This window comes from Budorcas taxicolor, chromosome 8 (assembly GCF_023091745.1).
Source record: "Budorcas taxicolor isolate Tak-1 chromosome 8, Takin1.1, whole genome shotgun sequence".
Lineage (NCBI taxonomy): Eukaryota > Metazoa > Chordata > Mammalia > Artiodactyla > Bovidae > Budorcas > Budorcas taxicolor.
The window spans coordinates 108,818,987-108,836,370 of NC_068917.1; the positions used below are offsets into that span (position 1 = coordinate 108,818,987).

At 48.2% G+C, this 17,384-nt stretch overlaps 1 protein-coding gene across 1 annotated transcript in view; it reads left to right on the forward strand.

Annotated features, from left to right (window-relative positions):
• Window positions 1–17,384, forward strand: part of PAPPA (pappalysin 1) — a 256,271-nt gene that overhangs the window by 145,353 nt on the left and 93,534 nt on the right. The window contains exon 10 of the mRNA XM_052645172.1: window positions 5,037–5,230. Coding sequence (XP_052501132.1) covers window positions 5,037–5,230 — 194 coding nt within the window. The remainder of the gene's footprint in view (window positions 1–5,036; window positions 5,231–17,384) is intronic.

Sequence of the window (17,384 nt, forward strand, 5' to 3'; positions counted from 1 at the left end):
TAAGGTTTCGATTAGGTATGACAGTCCCTGCTTATCTTAAATAGTGTCCTTCAGACATGCTTCAGGGGAACAGAGGCAAGGGAGTTCATCCTGATGCTCCAGACTGATGGGAATTGAAAATTAAGTCAGTGAGAAGCAACATCAGCTGTGTCTGTCCACTGACAGAGCGTCCATCTGTGGGCTCCTGGAGCTGAGCTCACCCCTGCCAACTGAAAACTCAGCCAGGGAAGAGAGACTTGGCTGTGTCTCCCCCCCTACACGAAGTCTCCTAGCTGGCTAGAGCAGATTCCTAAGTCTGTCACTACGTGAAAGGAAGGGAATCTGAAGTGGAGAGTTGCCTGGTGTCACGGGAAGATGGGGTGAGATGGAGTAATCAGACTGCCCACTGGAATTCCACTGTAAGCAAGTCACTGCTCCCATCCCTTCACCCCGAGACCCAGTCGAAAGAAACACTTCACAGTGCACAGAGCCTCAACTATATTGGGACAAGAATATGTGCATTGAGGGTACTGAATTTTCCTCATTCATTCATTCATTCAGCCAGTATTTGTTTTCAGAATACCCCTCCCGATGGGATGTATTATCACCAATGCCACGTAGCTACTACTGGAGAAGACAGAGGGGCAGGGCGATCATTTGACCTTGGTATTGACTTCAAACTCTTTTTCCCTGCAACCTGCTCAGCTCCCCGCAGAAAGCATTCAAGAAGCACTGAGGAAATTGGGGTCATGAAAGCAGGAAGGCGGGTTTTGTTTGATTGTTTTGTTGCTGCCTTTGTTTTTCCTGGCCCACACATTTGTATTCCATTCCTCACCCCGCTTTCTTCGGCACTGGGGGCATGGGAGTAGAGAGGGAGAGAGAATTCCCTAGATGAAGACTGGCGGACGCAGCTGAAGGGCCCCTGGGATGCTCGTAGCAAGAGAAACTGCATAGCAGAGTGCAGGGATGTTATTCAAAAAAAGGGACTCTCAGTAGCTTTGTCAGCAGAATCTTGAGGGGGAAAACAAGTCCCTTGCTCTCTCCCCTCCTCCCTCCCCCATCCCTCCCTCTCCCGCATCTCTCAGTCTCTCTTCCTCCCAGCTTTAGCCTCATTTCCTCTCTCTCTTTTAAGGCTCCCTCTGCCTATCTATCTGGAAGGAACCAGCCTTCATAAGAACTCATCTCTAGCTCCAGTTCCTGCCACGGTGTGGTCTCTTTGAGGAAATAAATCAGTGTACCCTAGAAAGCAGGTCATATGCAATCTTCCCATCATAATCGCACCCGATTTGTCTTCATATTAGAGGAGAAGGGAGGTGGTACCAAGAGTCAGACAACCTCATGACCTTATGCTCAAGGGGGTGTGCCTTCATGATCCTGTAGATGAGATGTGCAGGGGAAGATCTCTCTGCTTGATATAGAGAGTCCAGGCTCCTGCTTCTAGGCCTCCACCAACTGGCTCTGTTGTCTGGAGGCAAATAAATGCCTTGTCTCTTTGCTCCTACGGTTTTCAGTTTTCCATTCAATAAAATGCGGGAAGGGTCTGGGATGGTACACCTCATCACATGAAACCGTTGCAACAACACTGGATAGATATTATTATCTATTCTTTTTGAATGGGGAAATGAAGTTCAGAGAGCTTAGGTTATTTAAGCCCTATGGCACTTGCGTATGGCAGGATTAGCACTTGAAGCTAGCTTCGTTGTTGTTCAATAGCAAAGTCATGTCCGACTCTTTGTGACCCCATAGACTGCAGCACGCCAAGTTTCCCTGTCCTTCACTATCTCGCAGAGATTCCTCAGACTCATGTCTATTGAGTTGAAGATGCCATCCAACCATCTCATCCTCTGTCACCTCCTTTTGCTCTTGCCTTCAATCTTTTCCTAGCATCAGGGTCTTTTCCAGTGAGTAGGCTCTTCACATCAGGTGGCCAAAGTATTGGAGCTTCAGTATCAATTCTTCCAATATATTCAGAGTTGATTTCCTTCAGGATTGACTAGTTTGATGTCCTTGCTGTCAAGGGACTCTCAAGAGTCTTGAACCTGACTTTGCCTGATGCCCAAAACCTATGCCCTATGCAGTTCCCTTTATTGGGAGTAAAGTCTGGACGGATGACTTGCTACTTTCAGATCAGGGTGAGTTTTATTATTTGTGAGTTGGCCACAATGACCAAGAAGTTGGAGCTACTGAGAAGTGCTGAGCCTGTATTCTTCCTGTACTTGACCTGCCAGGCATGCTACTGGTCACTGGAGTCCTCAGCTGGCTTAAACTCATCCTTAAATAATTGAATTATAACGGATTGATTTATTCTGGCTCTTTTGATAGCATTTCACTATGTAAACTGTTTGCAGAAATAAACAAGGGATTTTGGAGCTTGGAAGGGGCTCAAAATTCTGCGGCCCCTGAATTCAATGATTCCTTTTTTCAGATAGTCAGCATCACAGAAATTCAAGTCTTAGTTCTACTTGACCCAGGCTCTTTCCATTTGAAGGAATGCCTCTTGAAAGTGTTTCAAATGAATACTGATTTTACAAGCTGATTCAATTCAGCCACTTAGGAATAAATTAAACCCTTACGAGAAGAGTATTTTTTTCTCTTGACCATTATTTTAAGATATACACTGTGTGTTTATGTCCATTTCTTATTAAAGTTGTATGGCTATCTTGAGAGGTTGTCCTTGCTGGTTTCTGTACTACAGATAGGAAGCCAGAGGGTGAAAAGTGAAGCTGATTGTGCAAAGTTACATACCTAATATGAGTTTCCCTGGTGACTCAGACAGCAAAGAATTTGCTTGCAGTGCAGGAGAACTGGGTTCTATCCCTGGGTTGGGAAGATCCCCCAGAGAAGGAAATAGCAGCCCATTCCAGTATTCTTGCCTGAGAAATCCCATGGACAGAGGAAACTGGCAGGCCACCATCTATGGAGTAAGGAAGAGTCGGACACAGCTGAGCAACACGCACACACACACCCCTCCCGAGTACGAGGGGCAGAAACCAAACCCTGGTGTTAAATGAGGCTTCACTCTATTCTTTCAGAGTGAGTCAGGGAAGAATGTCCTAGACCAAGCGGCATTCTCAGGGTGACCGTAAGCTCTGTGATATTCAGATTTTCTCAGGAGAGGTGCCTCTTGCCTGGGCAGAATTTATGCAGACATTCTCTCCCACTCTCCAAGTGTGCTGTTTGAAGGAGCTGCTACATGAAAATGCGATGGCAATACAGCGGGGAGAGTGTTAAGACGGTGAAGTGAAGTGAAAGTCGCTCAGTCGTGTCCAACTTTTTGCGATCCCATGGACTATAAAGTCTATGGAGTTCTCAAGGCCAGAATACTAGAGTGGGTAGCCTTTCCCTTCGCCAGGGGATCTTCCCAACCCAGGGATCAAACCCAGGTGTCCCACGTTGCAGGCAGATTATGATGGGGATCTTTGTAAAATAGGAATCCACACAGGAGGGAGTACTTAGCTTTGCTAGAGGAACTGGGAAGGTGTACCTGGCCAGATGATCGCTTTTGGACAGCTACCTCCAGATTTCTCCTTGTGTTACTCTATTCTGAAACATCAAGAAGCATGTACTGTATAGGTCCTACCTGCTTAGAAGGCATCCAGCTATACATGTATATGTATAGCTGTTCACCTGAAACTATCACAACATTGTCAATCGACTATGTTGTTGTTCAGTTGTTAGGTCACGTCTGACTCTGTGATCCTATGGACTGCAGCGCGCCAGGCTTCCCTGTCCTTCACTATCTCCCAGAGTTTGCTCAAACTCACATCCGTTGAGTCGGTGATGCCATCCAACTACCTCATTCTCTGTCATCCCCTTCTCCTCCTGCCCTCAATCTTTCCCAGCATCAGGATCTTTTCCACTGGATTGACTATAGCCCAATAAAAGTTAAAAGTTAAAAAAAAATTTTCTTAAAAAGAAGGCATCCAGCTAACTCTGTTTCCCTTGAGTTTTGTTCTTGCAGCTCACGGAGAGTCATTGCAGCCAGCTGCAGCTTTAAACTGTCCCAAGCAGAACTCCTGGCTATGATTTGAGTTACATAGGAGCTTGAGAACTCACTTGGCCTTTAACTGAAATACCTAAGATATCCAGCAAATATCTAGAAGATAGCACCTTAGACAGGAAGGGCTCCTGGAGTTTCAGCAGTTTCACCCCCTTCAATGATGACTGAGCCCAGAAGAGGGAAAGAGATTTGTCTGAAGGAACAGAGCAATTCAGTTACAGACCTGGGGCTGATGCCAGAGGCTCTCATATAACAGTTCACTCTATGTCAGCCTGTAATCCTATTTACAGTTAAATAGTCAAAATAGTCAGTTTAAGACTACGAAGTGCTACAGTGGCAGATAATGTACCTAGAACTTGGACAGCGAAAGCCTGAGTTTAAAATCAGGATCCGGCATGAACACATTTCATGACCTTGGGCAAGTTATTTAAGACATGCAGGATTGCAATTTCCCAATGTAGAAAACTAAACCAATAATATCTTTCTCACAAAGGTACTGTGGGGCTCGCAAGAGGTATGAAGGTGGAAGTCTTTGTTAATGTGCGTGTATGTTATGTAGTAAAAATCACATAATACAAGATCTACCCTCTTAAATTTGTAAGTGTATATACAGCTTTTTAAAATCTATCATCACAGTATTGTACCTCAGATCACTAAAACTTATTCATCTTGCATAACAAAGCTTTATACTGTTTGAACAGTGGATTTGAAATCTCAGCCCCCCTCCTTCCAGGCCCTGGCAGTCACCATTCTACTCTCTCCTTCTGTGAGTTTGCTTTATATGCATCATATAAGTGGAATTGTACGGTGTTTCTCCTTCATGTAATGTCCTCCAGATTCACCAGTGTTGCCTCCTATGGCAAGATCTCCATTGTAAATAACAGTCAGTGGTGACCATCAGTGACTCACAGCCTGAGTAACAGTCAGTGGTGACCATCAGTGGTGGGCTTGATTGTGCTGATGATTCTGTGTATCTGATTCCGTAACTGCTGGTGGCAACCAGGGCCAAAGAACAAACACTGATCTGTTCTGTCCCTTCTGTGTCTGTCTCCCACAGATGAACCCAGCCGGTGCTATTTCCATGATGGTGACGGGGTATGTGAGGAGTTTGAACAAAAAACCAGCATCAAGGACTGTGGTGTCTACACGCCCCAGGGGTTCCTGGATCAGTGGGCATCCAATGCTACAGTGTCCCACCAAGACCAGCAGTGCCCAGGCTGGGTCATCATCGGCCAACCAGCAGCGTCCCAGGTAAGCGCCCAGCCGTGCATGACATTTCCTGCAGACATTCCAAATCGCTGCTCTGCCCCTCAAGGTTGCCCATCACAAGGGTAGTGTCACTGGACATGGCCGCTTGACCATACCTCCGTTGTGGTTCAATCGCTAGGTTGTGTCTGACTCTTTCAATCCCATGGACTACAGCACTCCAGGCTTCCCTGACTTTCACTATCTCCCAAAGTTTGTTTGAATTCATATCCATTGAGTCCGTGATACTATCCAGCCATCTCATCCTCTATTGCCCTCTTCTCCTTTTGCCTTCAATCTTTCCCAGCGTCAGGGTCTTTTCCAATGAGTCAGCTCATTGCATCAGGTGGCCAAAGTGTTGGCACTTCAGCATCAGTCCTTCCAATGGATATTCGGGATTGGTTTCCTTTAGAAGGGACTGGTTTGATCTCCTAGAAAGCTTTGACAAACCTGGACAGCACACGATAATCTCTAGGTCCATCCGTGTCGCCGCCAATAGCCAAAGGTCATTCTGAGGTCTCATGAGACTTGTTTGTCAGCAATTGAATTTGGAGTTTTTAAGGGCAAGAAACGTTAGCATAGCAGGGGTAATGACTGTCCTGTGTCTCCTACTAGAAGTCATATTTGGGGAAAGCACTCCATTTTGGATATACCACTGGCCTTCAGTGGGATAAGAACGAATTCTCAGGGAGAGTCTCACTTTTGACAGAGGAGGGTGCCAAGTCACGTCCTCCTCTAGCACGCTCTTCTGAATATGGCATCTCCATCATGAATGCTCTGTGTGGCTTGGGACTAGCCTTCCCACTTCTCCGGGCCCCATTTTCCCCATCTTTAAATTAGAGGGTAGTTGAACTGGATGATCTCCAAGGACTTTCCCAACACTCAAAAGCTGTGACTCATTCCTCATTCCCGAATGCACTATTTATGTCCCAGGGTTCTTCCCCAAGGGACTATCAGCTTAGTTGAGGGAGCGAGAGCACTGGGGCCACCAGAGCTTCTGTGATTCTAGGGATGGCCCTGCTGTCCCCAGAGTCCCCTTTCCAATTATCCTGCTCAGTGTGCACCTGCCTTCTTCCGAGACTCCCGTTTCCCAGAGACACGCCCACGCTTCCTACCACCCAGCCCTGCAGCCGTTTCAGAGGCCGGCCTCCACCTGGCCTTGCAGGAGAGCCATTATTTCTCCCCATTCCTCTCCAACATTGCTTCTCTGACTCATGGTCGGTGGAGGGCTGGGGCGAGGGTGGAGGGGCCTGGTTTCTAGATGAAAGAGACACGGGACCTTCTTCTGGGGCCCAGGGAGAATCACTGGAAGAGGGACGAAGAACCTAACCTCGCTTATAGTGTTTATTTGATCATTTGTTCACTTATCTGATTGTGTTTACCTGCATCAGATTCTTTGTGTACGCGTTTGTCTCTGTTTCTGGGGAGGATGGAAAGAAATGTAAGCGAGGGATTCCTTAATGTTGTCCTGTGCAGTGCTAGCTGGGTGCGTGAATGAATGAACCTGCCTACGCTCATTCTGCCCCATGCCGCCTCTGTACTTGCTGGGTTCATGTTGGGTGACACCCATGGTCTGAACTCTAATTACCTGTTTCCATGTCTGGCTTCCCCCTTAGGCTGCTAATTTTGTGAAAAGAGTTTTAAGGTTTTATTTACTTTGTTCCCCATCTTCAAGCACAGATGTAGATAAGATCAGGAGTTCGAGCGATGTGTGTTTAATTGATTGTAGATAAACACATACATTGCTACCTTTCTCATAAGGAGTGCCTTGCTTTAGGAACAACAGGGCTGGCCAGTGATAGAGCCAGGCATTCCAGATGCAACACCGCCATCCAGTCTCTAGAAATGTTTTAAAAACCTCATTCAAACAAGGGTATTATTAACGCACTCACAGCTGTGCTTAAAAGCCACCAAAGGTTATTGCTACTAATGTGAGAAAAGGAGAGAAAGAATTTTCCAGTCTTAGCATTTGAAAAGAGACTTCGCCCAGGCAATTATTCCAGTCTGGGAAGGCAGCGGAGTAGGGGGGGGGGGGGGGGGGGGGCGCGGGGGGGGGGGGGAATTGCTGTCAGGAATCATGGGTGATTATCTCTTCCAAAACAACAATCCAATTTAAAAAAATCATTATAAATACTCGCTCTTCGATCTACAAAGAGGAGATGAGGAAACAAAATCATCCTATTGAATTATTCATTGTAACCAATTTTATTTTAATGAAATCGACTAGGTTCCATTACTCTGGGCTTGGACATAATCTTTGTTACAAGGAGACTTCAGCTGTAACTAAATTTGCCATAATGAGATCAGCTCACTGGAGGATACAGGGTCAGGGGTGGGGAGGTGTGTGCCGCCTGGGTGCAGGACTGGACAAGGGGTCTGGGGGCTGGCAGAACAAAAGTCCCCCCAGTTCCCTGTCTCAAAGCGAGTGCCTGGAAGCCATTCCCACACCAACCCCATCATGCGCGGGCCAACATGTGCACACACACAGACACTACACGCACAGCCTGCATGACTGAGTCAAGCCTCTTCCTGGAGTGTAGACACGGCTCCCTTCTGACAGCAGAGAAGAGGAGGAAGTGTAACTGGCCGTCATCACCCTGCGCGGTGACTAGAGGAGGCTGGTGGTTAATTTTCACCCTGTCAGGGCCTCCAGGCAAGAGGTTGATGGCCTGAGAGAGGGAGTTGTGGGCTTCTTAGATGCACTGTGAGCACCTTCCCTTCCCTTAACCCAATTATACATTCCTCCTCCACTTTCCTCCTCCTCTCTCTCTCTCTGTCTCTTACAAACACACACACAGGCACGCACACGCGAGCATCCTACAGGAACAGGCCGTGCAGAAGCAGCGATCCCGAAGCACAGGGAAGAGAGTGGGGAGGGAACCAGCTGTGTCGAGGTCCACCAGCTACGGATCTGGGCCCTCATACATGCTTCATAACCAACCCCCTCGCCATTCTTCAAGGGAAGAATCACTACTTACCTTGCAGAAACTGAGACGTGGAGTGGTTTCTGCAAGGTCACACAGCCTGTGGTGGGAAATTTAGGATGGAAAGTTTCTCCTGGAAGGCGACACTGGGAGTGTGGGAATGTGTGGTCTTGTTCAGGAGCTGGGAGTAGCCGGGTTCCTGAAAAATGTCACTGAATCAGGTGGAAAGAGCCATGGATGGATAGATCTTTGCGTTGGTGGTACCGTGCACACTCCATGAGGTGCTTGAGGAGGAACTAAAGAGCCCCTTGACAAGGGTAAAGAGGAGAATGAAAAAGCTGGCTGAAAACTCAACATTCAAAAAGCTTAAGATCATAGCATCTGATCTCATTAATTCATGACAAATGGAAGGGGTAAAGTGGAAGCAGTGACTGATTTTATTTTCTTGGGCTCCGAAAATCACTGCAGACAGTGACTTCAGCCATGAAATGAAAGATGCATGCTCCTTGGAAGGATAGCAGATTACAAAGCAGAGAAACCACTTTGCTGACAAAGGTCTGTCTAGTCAAAGCTATGGTTTTTCCAGTAGTTTTGTACGTATGTGAGAGTTGGACCATCAGGAAGGCTGAGCACTGAAGAATTGATGCTTTCAAACCATGGTGCTGGAGAAAACTCTTGAGAGTCTCTTGGACGGCAGGGAAATCAAACCAGTCAATCCTGAAGGAAATCAACCCTGAGTATTCATTGGAAGGACTGATGCTGAAGCTGAAGCTCCAATTCTTTGGCCGCCTGACGCGAAGAGCCGACTCATTAGAAAAGACCCTGATGCTGGGAAAGACTGAGGGCAGGAGGAGAAGGGGGCAATGGAGGATGAGATGGTTGGATGGCATCACCACCTTAATGGACATGAGTTTCAGCAAACTCCAGGAGGTTGTGAAGGACAGGGAAGCCTGGTGTGCTGCAGTCCATGGGGTCACAAAGAGTCAGACACAACTTAGCTGATGAACAGCGACAGCAAAAATCTCCCAGGCACTGCTCACAGCTTGAGCTCAGGCTGCTCCCACTCTGTCTAGGCATCCCTGTTGCTGGTACCCTGGTGTTCACTGGAACACTCTGTCCACTTGGAGAGTGATGAAATGACCACAGTGACATCCGTTTCTTCTTTATAAGTCAGTATTGTCCTAGTCTCTGTATTTCCCCTGATGCTGCAAAAATGATAAATGCAGGTGTTTATTGGAGTTATGATCCTGGCTCTGTGCTGGAGCCCATGGAAGAAACCAAAGAAGAAGGAGACCCAACCTCGACCTTATGAATGTGTAAGACCATAATATGAGGATGCTTTCGAGAGGCATAGCCCTGTCGGAGTCAGCAGGCAGGCTGTCACTGTGGCTACTGCAGAGACCCCACCTCTCTGTGCTAGATGAGTCTAGAAAATGATTAAAATTTTCATTTCCATTTTTGCATGAACCCTCCACTTCTCAAAGTCCCCAGTCTTGCTTGTCCATCCCCCTTAAACAAGATGCCCAAATTTGGTTAGCACTGGTGCTGGGAGCGATGGGGGCAGGAGGAGAAGGGGATGACAGAGGATGAGATGGTTGGATGGCATCACTGACTCGATGGACGTGAGTCTGAGTGAACTCCGGGAGTTGGTGATGGACAGGGAGGCCTGGCGTGCTGCGATTCATGTTGTAGCAAAGAGTCCGACACGACTGAGCGACTGAACTGAACTGAACTGAAGCTCCTCCGCCCGAACATCGAGTCTTATATCCAAATGTTATCAGAAGCATCAAACCTCCCTGGCTGTGTGCATCGGGCTGAACATCCTATAATAAGAGACATTCTTGGGATGTTTTGGCCGTGCACCTTCCTGGCCCTGCTGGAATTCAAGAGGTCCCTGAGACAGAACAAAAATGAAAGTACAGAGTTATCTCTCTTCTGGGAAACTCAGCACAGCTTGGTTTAAGTGTTTGCAAAGATCCCGTCTTGTTCTCATTTGGTCTCCAGGTCTCACATTTCGCTGTGCTTTACACCACAGGCTGCCAAAGAGAGCTGCAGAGATTCCTTCATCCTGCCCCCCACCCCGCCCCCCACTGCATTTCTTCCCAAGCCAGGTTCCTCCTGTCCAAACAGTCCCCTTCCTCCTCCCGCACAGGAGGTGGTGGAGATGCAAAGGCTATCGGAATGCGCAGTGCTCTCCCAGGGATTATGGACCTGCAGTCAACCAACCAATTTATTTGGTTGATCCTTTGAGGGTAACATTTAAACTAAGCATTTCCAGGGCTGTAGTTTCAGAGCCAAAGTAAAGACAACCTTGCTTAGATCAAGCGCTATCCGCAATGAGAAGGAGGGCCTGTGATGCAGTAAGCTGCCATCACAAGGCACTCAGGCTGAGCTGGTGGTCACACAGGAAGCCCTGAGCATCTCGCCTTTCTTTGTGACTGATTCTGACTTTGCATCCACTGACCCATGATTAGACATATCAATCCTTTGCCACCTCACTGAGAATCGCTAGTACCTGTTCCTTGGCATATCCAGAACATGGTGTGCCTCTATTAAAATACAAATCATAATTTGTCTTGATGGATTTGTTGACTTATACATTTGACTAAATGGGCAAATGAAGGGGTCCTGCCCTGAGGAATGTAAGCAGGTAGAAAACACAGACATCCGTGGGGTCAAGTGGAAGTCGTGCAAAGGTGGCCCTGCCTGCATAGCTTTTCTTTTTATTTGGGAATTTTGAGCCAGTTATTCCTCCAGGAACCTCAGTTTTCTCTTCTGGAAAGAGAGAATGGTGGCATCGATTTGGTGGGGATTAAGGGAGTCAATGCAGAGAGAAAGCTTAGCACTGTTTGTCACGGTGGTGGTTTTGTTCGTTTCCCATGTATCGGGTAGTGCATGTTAATTCCGTCTTCGGTTCGTGTCAGGCCTCCTCTCTGCACCCTCATTCTAGTGAGCCACACAGCACAGAAGCTCAGTCAGCGTTTGGTTGGGTGAATAAGCACAGTTGCATTAACAAGTGTTTCCTGCACACTCAGGGCTAGAGCAGGCACTTTGCGAAACTCCGGAGAAGCGCTGGTCCTTTTGTAGCCCTCACAGTGCTCACTATTCCATGGGAGGGGTGTGTCCAGCTAGAAATAGCAGCCAAGACCCAAGAGTCTGAGATTCAGAGGGAGTTTCCCTGAGGAAGAAACCGCACTGCTATCAGCTTACTCAGCCAGCAGGGATGAAAGCCAGCATGTAGGGATGGAAAAGTCCTTTGCCCACTTTCAGAAGGTCCTGGACAAATTATAAAAATAATATTTTCCAAGTTCGGCTAGGCTCCGCGTCAAATTCCTTGAATCCGACTTAAGCTACTGCAAAAGTAGGAATTGCTGCTCTCATCTGACAGATTGGGACAGTAAGGCTCTGGGAGCCGGGAGACTGACTAGTTGGGTGGGGTGCGCCCTTTGAAGAGACCGCGGCAGAACCAGGATTCAGGTCGCGGGGTTCGTCACAGGAGCCTGGGTGCAGGACAAGTCAGCTCACGCCCGCTTCCGTGGCTGACACAGGAGAACAGACGAGGAAGCCTGCCACTTGCGTGTTTTCTTGCCTAGCGCGCATTCAAGTACCTCGAGGAAAGTGGGAACCCCCTCTCCAGGACCCCCAGTATGGGCCCACTATTTCTGCCATGCCACCAACATCTCTACCTAGGGGCAGTCATTCTTTCACGTTAAGTGTTGCCCTTTCCAGAAAGTCACTTAAAACACGTTTATGAAAATATGGGAGAAGCTCAGGAAACGTTTCAAGTTGCTGAACCCTGAGTGTAGATTTTTGGCTCCATGGCTAATTATTAATGGATTGTGGGAAAGAACATGAAGCAAAACACCAGCAGGACAATTGTAGATGGAAGGGGAAACTTGGCTGCGTTTGCAGGTTTGTCACGAAAGCATGTGCTCTACCTGAGAAGCCTTGAGATGTTGGTAAGGGACTTGCAAGAGATGCGCGCTCCCTGGTGCCACCGAGTTGTAGGCCCAGATGCAGGGACCATTCATCTGCGTCTCCTGCGTCCTTGTGTCCAGAGGAAGGGAGCAGAAATCCACTGGGCTCTCTGACATAAGGACAAGAGATCTTTCCACTGGCACCCATGGTGCAGGGTAGGACGTGCTGGGACCGAGGAGTCAAGGGGAGGGTGGGTGAATATTTCCTCTGGGTGTGATCGCTGAGCTGTGACTGGAAGGATAATCTGGGGTAGTAGAGGGGTGTTGAAAGGAAGATCATGTCAGAGAGACAGAGAGACAGGGAGACAGGCATCCAAAAAAGGTCAATAAGAAATTCAGGGGGAAATGAAAAATGAGATCCAGGGGATGTCAAGAGAGATGGGCTATGAAAATGACGTGGCACCCGCCTTCAGATGCTTGAAATTTAGACTTCACTATTTATTTATGGGCTGCTCAAGGTCTCAGTTGTGGCCCCCGGGATGCTGGGTCGTTGTTGGGATGTGCAGGATCTTTAGTTGTGCACATAAACTCTTAGCGGCGTGGAGAATCTAGCTCCCTGGCCAGGGACTGAACTCAGGCCCCCTGCCATGGGCACGTGAAGTCTTAACCACTGGACAAGGGAAGTCCCTGCACTTTATTCCAAGTGCAGTGAGGAGCTTCTCTGAGGTTCTGAGCTGGGCACCAACAGATCAGATGCTTATTTGAGGATGAGGACTGACCTCTAGGAGCACCGCCTGAAAGACGGGTTTGAAGCACCTTATGAAACTCAAGTTTTGCTTCTCATCTCAGAATGAGGAGCTGCCTTCCCTGCGTGCAGTAGGTGGATGTCCTTACCTGTGCCACGCTTTCTCCTACTTCTTTCTCTTCTTGCACCAGCTACTGGTACTGCATTGAAACAGCCCCATGTGGACATTCTGCCTGGATGAGCCGTTCTCTGCTGATGCTCATATTGGCAAAGGGCTGGGGAGGGGGACAACTGTGGGCTCAGTACCCAGTGCTGAGGCCCCTGCAGAGACGTATCCCTTCACCAGTGTGGTCAGCTCTTCTCGCTGGTGAAATGGGACAGCATCCGCTGGTGGTGGGGGAAGCGGGAAGCCAAAGGGATGCGCCAAAATGTCAGAGAGGATTCCAAGCAGTTTTCCCAAGTACCCAAGGGATCTGCTTTCTTCTGGTGGTTTCTGAATAATTTCTCAAGAGCACATGTGTGAGTCATCTAAGGAGACAAAACAGCTAGTCCTATGGTCTGTTACAGTCTGTCCCATTGGTGTGGGGCACCCAAAAATCCCTCCAGAAGACTAAAAGCCAGTTTCTGCCTCAGAAAGGACCCCTTTGCCCTGGTGGTTATAACATCCTGGACTTGATATGGAAATGTGGGTTGGGGGGGCGGACTTTAAATCTATCAAATTTTTCATGACCCCAGCGAAGGTCTCCACCAGACTCTCCTCCACCCCTCTTCTTTTCTCCCTTCTTAAGTCACTTGCTGTTTCAAGCTTTATTCAAACCAATAAATGCTAGACATTATGACTGTGCCTTCCCAACTTTGAATGATGAGAGTTTTATAGAAAAAAAATGAGGTTCAGGATCAGCTCAACCTGGCTTCTGATTCTAGAGTCACCAATTACCGACTCTGTCCCTCCAAGCAAGCCGGTTCTCCTTGCCTCTGCCCCATCTGTGAAACAGGAGTGGCAGCATTCCTATGGCAGGCGTTGGTCAAGGATGAGACAGTGGGTCCGCAGATGTTGAGACAGTGGGTCCACAGATGTAGGTTTCCTTCTGCTAGCAACTAAAACCTTTTTAAAGAAGTGCTTCTTTCTGTCCATGGAGTTTTAGCAACTGAGGGATCCAGTGAGGAAATATTGAGTTCTGTGTTGTTATTTTTAAAGAAACGCAGTCTTTAGGACTACAGAAATCTAAGCAGAGAGACTTTGAGAGTCTGTTGGTGTTATTTCACTTAAGATTTGGCTGTGATGAAAAAACTTCCCTAAACCCCTCAATCCCTATCTGTTAGAAAGCAATTCTGATATTTGGATTTAACACCCACTATAGTCTTATTGTGAACCTACTATGTCTCCATTCAGTTCAGTTCAGTCGTGTCCAACTCTTTGTGACCCCATGGACTGCAGCACACTAGGCTTCCCTGTCCGTCACCAATCCCTGGAGCTTGCTCAGACTCATGTCCGTGGAGTCGGTGATGCCATCCAACCATCCCATCCTCTGCCGTCCCCTTCTCCTCCTGCCTTCAATCTTTCACTATGTCTAGAACATCCTTTTCAGCAGGGAGTCGAGGCTGAGAGGAAGTGTTCAACCACTACCCTCAAGTCATCTGTAGTGTCCTTGGAGGACAGGGAACCCTGACACAGGTACTTCTAAGAAGGAAAGAAAAACTTGGGCAAACCACTGTGGTATGCAGGCACGTGGAGTTATTCTTAGAGACACGTGCATTGACAGGGGAGGGTGTGCTGGCCTGCGCAGCAGACACGCACGGGTTACCAGGAAGGTGCTTCATGGAGCAGAGAGAGCTCTTGCTTGCCAGTTGACTCCTGTCTTGCAGCCCAAGAGCAAGCCAGGCTTTGTGGTTTGGGGCGGCTTCCACTGGTTCTCTGCAGAGAGCAGACACAGCCGGGCCAGTTCACACCACAGCCCCTCCTGCAAGATCCCTAGGCCATTGTCTTTCTTGCATCTCTCAGCCCACTCCTCTCCCATCTTGCTGTCTGTATTCTCCGCATCGTCCCTCCCTCCTCATCCCTTCAGGACCAGACCCCTTCCCTCCTTCCTTGCCGTCTACTCAGGCTCCCGCAAGACCCAATTCCATCCTTGTCTTTCATTTTCTCTTCTTTTTATTTTTTAAAATTATTGTTCTTTTAAGTGGGGGCACCGGTGTTTGGCCAGCGTCGTCTTTGCTGTATAATTTAGTTTCATGTCCTGTACCCAAGAAACACGTCAAATATGTAAACAGCGTTCACTCTCCGAGACCATAATACGCTTAGGAAGCAGTAGCCGGTCGAGCTTGCTGAGCCCGCGGCTTCGGCGGTATTGGCGTCTGCCCCCAAAACCACATGCTCGTTTCTCCAAGTCTGGAAGTAAACTTTCTCAAGCCAGGCCTGGAGGATGGGGGTCTGGGGAGAGTTGGATGTCGGTTGTGCACAGCCTTTTGCTTCTGGGGGGGTGTGTGTTCATTTGTTTGTTTTGTAACCCCCTTGCCCCCCACTCTCCACCCCAACACCCTTACTTTTAAAAAGTAACCTAGGCAGTCTATAGAAGCTGCATGCTCTGTCTCTCAGTTGTGTCTGACTCTTTGCGACCCCGTGGACTGTAGCCCGCAGGCTCCTCCGTCCATGAAATTTCTCAGGCAAGAATACTGGAGTGGATTAGTGCGTTGCCATTTCCTTCTCCAGGGCATCTTCCCAAAGCAGGGATCAAATGTCTCTTGTGTCTCCTGCACTGGCAGGATTCTTTCCCCCCGCGCCACCTGGGAAGCCCGTTATCTATAGAACCAGACCAAAAAGAGCTTTCTACCCTCTTCACCACCCCAGACACAGATTTTTTAAAACTCACCTAATTCTTTGGCCAGATCCATGTGCCAGGATATATTTGTAGCGTGTTCATTTTTGAGGGAGAAATGGACTCAGAGAGGCACGTGACAGGTACCCATGCTGAGGGGCAAGCTTCTGTGCCAGGGTGGTCCAGCAAAGTCTTCCCTGGGGGGCTCCTGCCCGCCCCGAGACCTTTTCCAAACTGGACCCATACATCCAGCTGGTGGAAGGGGATGCTTGCCTGAAGCCTGCATTTGTCTCCATCTTGGGAAAGAGAGGTGAGTTTGGGAGAGATCTGGCCTGCTGGCAGGATACTGCTCTCAGGAATTGTGGCTACTGCCAGGGTAATGCCCAGGTCTGCAACACAGCTGCCTGGGGCAAGGGGTCTGGGAAGAGAAAAGTAATTCAGAGCCATGCAGGAAGGAGAGAAACTGACACACACTGGGGAGCTGTGGTCAGTTCATGTGCCAGAGAAGGTAGAACTGGGTCAGTGTAGAGAGCCGGCCTCCAGATCTGTTCTCTGATAGGACTTTTGGTGACAGTGGAGGTGCCTACTGCCCCTCCTGGCACTACTGCCCCTCGCCACCTGTTGTACTGAACCCTGGAGATGTGGCTCAGGGCACTAAGGAACTGAACTTCTGATGAATTTAAAATTAAATAGCCACAGGCAGACACTGAGCCCCCCTGTTGGAGCTGTTCTGGTCTAGCACGTCCTCGTGCGGCCACCTGTAGTGAGACCCAGGGCGACCATAGTCTCTCTCTGCCTCGGTCTCCTCATCTGTAAAACAGGGAGATGGACTGGCAGTTGTGAGTATTCTAGAAAACGGCACACAAAGAGCACGTGGAGCATTGCTTGGCATGTAATAACTGGGGTCTACACGGATTCACTTTGGTGATGGCATTAAATCCTTATAATCTAGTGAGAACTGTGTTCTCATTTCACAGATGGGGAAACAAAAGAACCCTTCCTCCAAATGGTGGAACAGGAGTGAGACCAATGCTTTCAGGCTCCACAGCCCACACGCTTTCCAGCAGACACACTTCTCCCAAGAATTTCTTTTTTTTTTAAGAATAACCCTTCTTTTGTTCCCAAAGTGAAATATGACATACTTATCTTTTTGTGATACATCATCTTAAATCATTAAGCCTGCACGTATCTTTATTGGAGGATTTTTCCTTTTGTAGTACCTTTTCCATCGTTCACAATAAATATTGGTCTCAGGGATCTCTCGCTTGTGAAAGATCTCTATTTATTTGTATTTATGCGCTGTGCTCCCCACGGCATATAAAATCCCAGAGTCTTAGCACATAAGGCCTTCCACGGTCTGTTTGCCTCAGCTTTTCCTCACAGCCTGTTGTCTAACAGGTTTATTAGACAGGAACCTTCCAGACAGAATGGACCCATCTGCAATCCCGAGACACACCTTGGAGTTTCCATTTCTTCTACATGGAAACACCATCCTTCATTTATCCACCTTAAAAAAAAATTCATCTATTTTTGGCTGTGCTGGGTCTTCATTGCTCTGCACAGGCTTTCTCTAGGTGAGCAGGGTCTACTCTTCATTGCGGTGTTCAGGCTGCCCATTGCAGTATCTTCTCTGCTTGTGGAACATGGGCTCTAGAGAGGGCGGGCTTCAGTACTTGCAACGTGCAGGCTCGGTACTTACAGAACCCCAGCCCTGGAGCACGGGCTTCAGTAATTGTGGCTGGCAGTTGTGAGTCACAG